At 38.5% G+C, this 6238-nt stretch overlaps 1 protein-coding gene across 2 annotated transcripts; it reads left to right on the forward strand.

Moving 5' to 3' along the window:
• The first annotated feature begins 2969 nt into the window (after positions 1–2969).
• Positions 2970–4638, forward strand: LOC122008146 (probable protein phosphatase 2C 72). Of its 2 annotated transcripts, none has more exons than XM_042563754.1 (5): positions 2970–3210; positions 3365–3646; positions 3726–3843; positions 3916–4157; positions 4223–4638. In XM_042563754.1, the coding sequence occupies exons 1-5, from the start codon at positions 3028–3030 to the stop codon at positions 4439–4441; spliced, it is 1044 nt and encodes a 347-aa protein (XP_042419688.1). In that variant the 5' UTR covers positions 2970–3027; the 3' UTR covers positions 4442–4638. The 2 variants fall into 2 exon arrangements, with proteins under 2 accessions (XP_042419688.1, XP_042419689.1); XM_042563755.1 differs by having other exon boundaries at positions 2973–3210; positions 3934–4157.
• Positions 4639–6238: the final 1600 nt, after the last annotated feature.

Genomic DNA, 6238 nt, shown 5'->3' on the forward strand with positions numbered 1-6238 from the left:
TTCTCTTCTCCGCGTGGCTGTAAGCTCATCTTAATATTTTTCTCAGCCACCACTGTAAGTCTTGTGCTTAAATCCATAATCATCTGAGACTTTGTTGAGAGGTTGCTCCACCGAGAAGGAGACATTTTTAGCCGGATCTTGTCCGGGGTGTGATCTACCGAAAGATCAAGGAGTCGTCCTCCTTACGGACACGCCGAGGAGTAGGGGCAAGTTATCCCCAAACCTCGTATATCCTTGTGTCTGCTGTGTGTTTGTTTTCTTTCGTTTTAGTTTTTCTATTTCCGCTGTGCTGTGCTAACAAAGTTCTTGAAGAAATTTCTGTTTAGTGTTTTTCAAAGAGGCTATTCACCCCCCTCTAGCCATCTAAGATCCCAACAAAGCGTGCTTGACTTGGAGAAATCTGAGGATGAGTGACCTCCTGGGAAGTTTTTCAGGGTGCGTGCGAGTGAGGACAAAGTACGTTGAAAGAACTTTCGGTGGTCTGTGGAGCTAGTCGTCAACCCGATGAGCAATTCTAGTGGCGTTCCCGGTTCAGTCCAGGTGGAGCCCGCCCTGGCCGAGGCGTTACAGATGGTATCAGAGCAACCTTGCGATCGTGAATGCGCCTGTGGCAGGAGCACCCAGGGCACCACCTAGCGAGGGAGATTCTGGGATTTATATGTGGTGTAATTTATGGTTACACAACGAGGGAGTTGTGTCTTTAAGTGGGGGTGATTGTAATACCCCGGTTTTGAGATTCTGGTTAAGTATGACTTAAAAGGTTAGATGGTACTATCCATATCAGCAAGCTGCACCTTCTTTTTCGGAAGTCCAAACTTAAGAACTCTAAAGTTAAGCGTGCTTCGCTTGGAGAAATCTGAGGATGGGTGACCTTCTGGGAAGTTTTTCAGGGTGCGTGCGAGTGAGGGCAAAGCACACTGAAAGGACCTCCGGTGGTCTATGGAGCTAGTCGTCAACCCGGTGGGCAATTCTGGTGACGTTCCCGGTTTAGTCCGGGTGGATCCCGCTCGGGCCGGGGTGTTAAAAAACAACCTCCTTAGACAAACCAACATTACCAAGCAGACTATTAGCCCATGTGTTAGCCCAAGGTGGAAGCATCAACAAGACTAGTCTATGAATAACTCCCTTGAATCATGTTTTCTTATGTCACATTATAATTACTATTTAAACTTGATTATTCAAATAATGAATCTTCATTAGCTAAATTTTTTTGACTTAATTTACATGTAAAATTTTCAAGTGTAACATCAAATCACATGTATAACATGAAAAATTTATAATAATTGATATATCATATGTAAATTTATTCCAAAAAAAATTAATATTTATAATTTTGGAAAGATAATTTTTCTAATTTTCAAATTTCATACATGCAAATCATATATGTATATCAAGAAATAATCCACAATCATTGATCCATCATATATAAATTTATTCCAAGAAAATTAATATTCATAATTTTAGAAAGTTAATTTTTTTTTTCAAAAATCCAAATTCTATACATGCAACTTTTTTAAATTCTAAATTTCATTTTTAAATTTTTTTTGAAAATTATAAAATTACATAAAATAAAAAAAATGCTTGATTGAAAATTATATCAAGTTAAAATTAAAAGTTGCTCTGATACCAATTATTAGACTTTTAAATCATGCTTAATTTTAAATAAATATAATAATTGAATATGGAAAAATAAATCGACTGTTATATCTTGTCATTGATATTTGAAGAACGTTTGAACATCATTTTTGCTACTTAATACTTTAGAGCCTTCTAAACACTTCAAACCTTTTCTATAAATAATATTGTTATTCTTTAAAAAAAAATATGAAATCGCCACATCAGCGGCTCCCTAGAGCCGGTCCCACGGATATAGAGAGAGGTAAATGTAGGTACACAGATGGAAAGTGCATGGCGGAGACGTTAATCCCAGGCAGTGACACCCCGGGGATCGACCCCTGAACCTTTCAGCCACAGAACCATGCACTCCCCATCTGTACTACGCCCTGGGGACATATTGTTATTTTTTAAAAGTGTGTATGTTTAGGGACCCTAAAGACTACTATTTATAGGGACTCATTACTCATGAAGTCAATCCTTAATATTATGACAAATTATTACGAGATAATTATACCATATTAAAAGATATGATATACATATTAAGATAAGATTTCAATTAATTATGCACATTTAAATCTTACATATATGACCTTTTAATTAAGATAAAAAATTATGAATAAATAAAATCTTAACAAATATGTGTCACTTAATAAGGAAAGATTTAATCAAAATAAAATATTTCCAACATTACCTTATCTCATAATCCTTTTCTCCAAGATGTTCTAAAATTTTATAGATTTTACTTGTTACTACCATTTAGTTTAATAAGAGCAGGCCAAGTGCAAATTTTGTCCTTAATTATTTAGTAGAACCAAAATATGTTATAAGCAAACAACACCATCCATAAAGATTGACTGTTAATAATTTAATTAGTAAGTCAACCATGGCCTTTGGCCAACAGTAAACGAGATTGCAATATATTTTTTTCTTAATTTAAAATGATCTACGCATGCAACTAGAATAATGACTCTATTAATTCAGGTTCCACCATGTATCTCTCTACTTCAAAGAAAATGATTATATTCATCCATTATTGATTCACTATTGACCGGGAATCATTTGATTCATATAAGTAAATTCCCCTGGAGCAGAAAGAGCAAGAAGGATTAGGTAGATTATGCATTAAAGACAAGGAGTTCTGCTTAAGATACTGATGAACTACCCCAAAGCCACCTCCATCAGGCAACTATTGATTCATTTTAATTTTTTTTAATGTTTTTCTGACAAGGATGGATTTCACCATGGCCATCCAATTCTGATAGGACAAGTAGCTTGCCAACCAACTTGAAAAATTTTAGTCATACTTGTTTTTCTTTTTTTAAAAAATTCTTACAATTTTTTGTTTATTTGAGGGTGTGGTTGTGCCAAACAATCCTCTGCAAGAAGAGAGAGAGAGAGAGAGAGAGAGAGATGGGGACCTGCTTCTCTTCTGCTGGCTCAGAGGAGGAGGAGCAAGCAGGCGATGAAGCAGTAGTAGTTTATGTGGGGCGGGGTGATGAATTGAGCCCTGACGCGAAGGGGAGAAGGATTCTTTCTCTGTGTTCTCGGCAAGGGAAAAAGGGCCTGAACCAGGACGCTGCTATCCTCTGGGAGGTATGTGGGAATTCCTGTAAAGAAAGAGAAAAATTCTTGAATTGATAAAATTGCTGTCGATCCACTGATCTAATAATACTTCTTCATAGAATGTTTCTTCTCATGAATTTAGACTCTTTGACAGTACTAGACTGATCTATGATATCGATTGAAGGGTTATGGAGGTGAAGAAGATGGACTGTTCTGTGGTGTCTTTGATGGCCACGGGAGAAATGGTCATATCATCAGCAAGCTCGTCCGAGACCAACTACCTCCCTTGATACTCGGCGAACGCAGAGAGTTGGGAAAACAGAAGCCGGTCTCATCGGCAGAGATAGTCGATGAGTGGAACGAGACTTGCGCCAGTGCTTTCAGGGCCATGGACCAAGAGCTCATGCTCAAGCCAGATTTAGATTGCACATACAGTGGAACTACATCGGTGTCCATCATGAAGCAGGTGTATATGCAACAACAACAATTCCTTTACATTTATAAACTTTGACATTCTAATTCGTATATATCCAAAATATTTACAGGGGCGAGATCTAATTATCGCTAACCTTGGGGATTCGAGAGCAGTAATGGCGGCCGTATCCGAAGATGGCCGTCTCGAGGCAATCCAGTTAACTACCGACTTGAAGCCTAGCGTACCTCGTAAGACCTGAACTCGATCGCAAATCAAGATTCAATGAGAATGAAAGCTTAATTAATCACATGATCAGTTAGTTATTTCTGGATCTGCAGAAGAAGCGGAGAGAATAAGGAAGAGCAATGGGCGTGTGTTTGCGCTCAAGTGCGAACCCCACATTCAGCGTGTTTGGCTGCCCAACGAGAATTTCCCTGGGCTCGCCATGGCTAGAGCTTTCGGGGACTTCCACCTCAAGAATTACGGCGTCATCTCCGTCCCTGACGTCTCGCATTACCACCTCACGGACAGAGATCTCTTCCTAGTTCTCGCAACCGACGGGGTGAGAATTGAATGAATGTTGCTTAATTCACGAATGAATTCTCTCAATTAATTTTTCCGTTGAAGGTTTGGGACGTGCTTTCGAACGAAGAGGCTGTATCCGCCGTTTGGTCAGGCAGCAGCAGCAGCAACGAGGACCCCTCGAGAAAACTGGTGGAAGCGGCGCGGAGAGCGTGGAGATCCAAATTCCCTTCGGCAAAAGTGGACGATTGCACTGCTGCTTGCTTGTTCTTCCAAGAGAGAAGAGAGGGCATTTCACTTCCAAGAAACAACAAGAAGAGATGATCGATGTGTTTGATGATGTCGATATAATTAATTGCATATTGTACCAATAACAAAACAAGGTTTTGAACTCCTCTCAACAATGTCATTATATGGATTGTGCTTGAGCTTGAGCCTGCCTATGCAAGCTTTCAAGAAGATGTGAATCAGATAGCATAATGTTCATTGATAAATGATAACCATGTTGTATTTTTGCAGTATGTTACTACTTGTACAACGCAGATACTGAACGAATTCACCGTGTTTTAGATCATTCAGAATCTCTGGTTTAGCTTGGACAAGAATCAAGTGGACAGACCAGCATGTTTAATTGATAGGTTTGAAATATTCAATGAAGAACAGTTCAGCGAGATACATACAAGAGTTTTCAAATAATGGATCGGATCACAACAGATCAAAAGTAGTTTTGTCATATTTGTTGAACACGCACGGCTGAGCTATTCTGACTCAGCAATATTCTTGCGGCCCAAAAATAATAAACGGTTATGAATGTATCATATTCAATGAATGTGACTTTCGTTTCAATGAATGTGATTATTCATTTTATGATTTTCGTTCAAAATGTATTTATCATTAATGTGTATGTATCATCTTACTCTATAAACACAGGGTTGTATTGTATCCTAAGATCATTCAAAAAAAAAATATTATGAATTCCCTATTCTCTCACTCACTTTCTCCTTCTTACTATCATATTTCATAATACGGTAATACATTATCATATTGAATCTAAGATCATCTCTTTCTCCCTTCTTACTATCATATTTCATAATACTTAAATACATTATCAGCACAAAGCTCTCATTGTCCGAGGAAACTAAGTTGTTTGAGGCAGTCTATAGTAATTTCAAAACTTTTAATCATTTTAATTCCGTCACTTATATTTTTTTTATAGTTATCATGTCAGATCTCATAAAATTGGAGTTCATAGCTGGAAAAACTATCTCTCGTGGATGCTAGATGTTGAAAGTCACCTTGTTGCAAATGGTTTTGCGGATATCATTAAAAACAAAAACATGGCATCCAACCAAAATAAGGCAAAAGTGATGATCTTCCTTCGTGGTCGTCTTCACGAGGCTTTAAAAATTGAATATCTCACTGTGAAGGATCCGCTTGTTCTTTGGAACAATTTGAAAGAGAGATATGTTCATCTAAAGATAATCATCCTTCCAAAGTCTTAGCTTGATTGGTTGCACCTATGACCCCATAAGTCATCCGAGTTGGTATGTGGTGGGATGCTTGTCACATGAGGTCGCGGGGTCGAAACTCGGAGTAGTCGGGGCGTAAATCCCCGGTCCCTGTGCAACTTACCCCACCTGCCACATACTCACTCAGGATGCTATGATTTACCTTCCTCGTGATGGCCTTGGGTCGGGTGCGGCGGGGGCTCTGGAGGTGAACGATTTCGCCTTTTTGCCACTTGATTGGTTGCACATATGCTTGCAAGATTTTAAATTTGTGAGAATATAATTCGGCATTATTTCGAATAACTTCTCAATTGAAATTACGTGGAGAAATTGTTACTAACGGAGATATGCTAGAAAATATATTCTCCACTTTTCATGCATCAGATGTGTTTATGTAGCAATATCGTATAAAGGGTTTTGAGAAATATTCTAAACTAATTTAGTGCCTCCTATTAGCCGAACAAAACAATGAACTTTTGATGAAAAATCATGAGGCCCGTGATCTACTCCATTCCCTAAAGTGAACGCGACAACATATAACTTTGGAAGCCACGCCCGTGGTCATGGGCGTGGTTGTGGTCGATAATATTTTCGTGATGATCACCCTCGTCAT

This window comes from Zingiber officinale, chromosome 8A (genome assembly GCF_018446385.1).
Source record: "Zingiber officinale cultivar Zhangliang chromosome 8A, Zo_v1.1, whole genome shotgun sequence".
Classification (NCBI taxonomy): Eukaryota; Viridiplantae; Streptophyta; class Magnoliopsida; order Zingiberales; family Zingiberaceae; genus Zingiber; species Zingiber officinale.

Coding starts and splice junctions, on each gene's coding strand:
- LOC122008146 (XM_042563754.1), top strand. CDS start 3,028: ATGGGGACCTGCTTCTCTTCTGCTGGCTCAGAGGAGGAGGAGCAAGCA. Junction 3,211..3,364: donor ACGCTGCTATCCTCTGGGAG/GTATGTGGGAAT, acceptor TATCGATTGAAG/GGTTATGGAGGTGAAGAAGA. Junction 3,844..3,915: donor CTTGAAGCCTAGCGTACCTC/GTAAGACCTGAA, acceptor ATGATCAGTTAG/TTATTTCTGGATCTGCAGAA.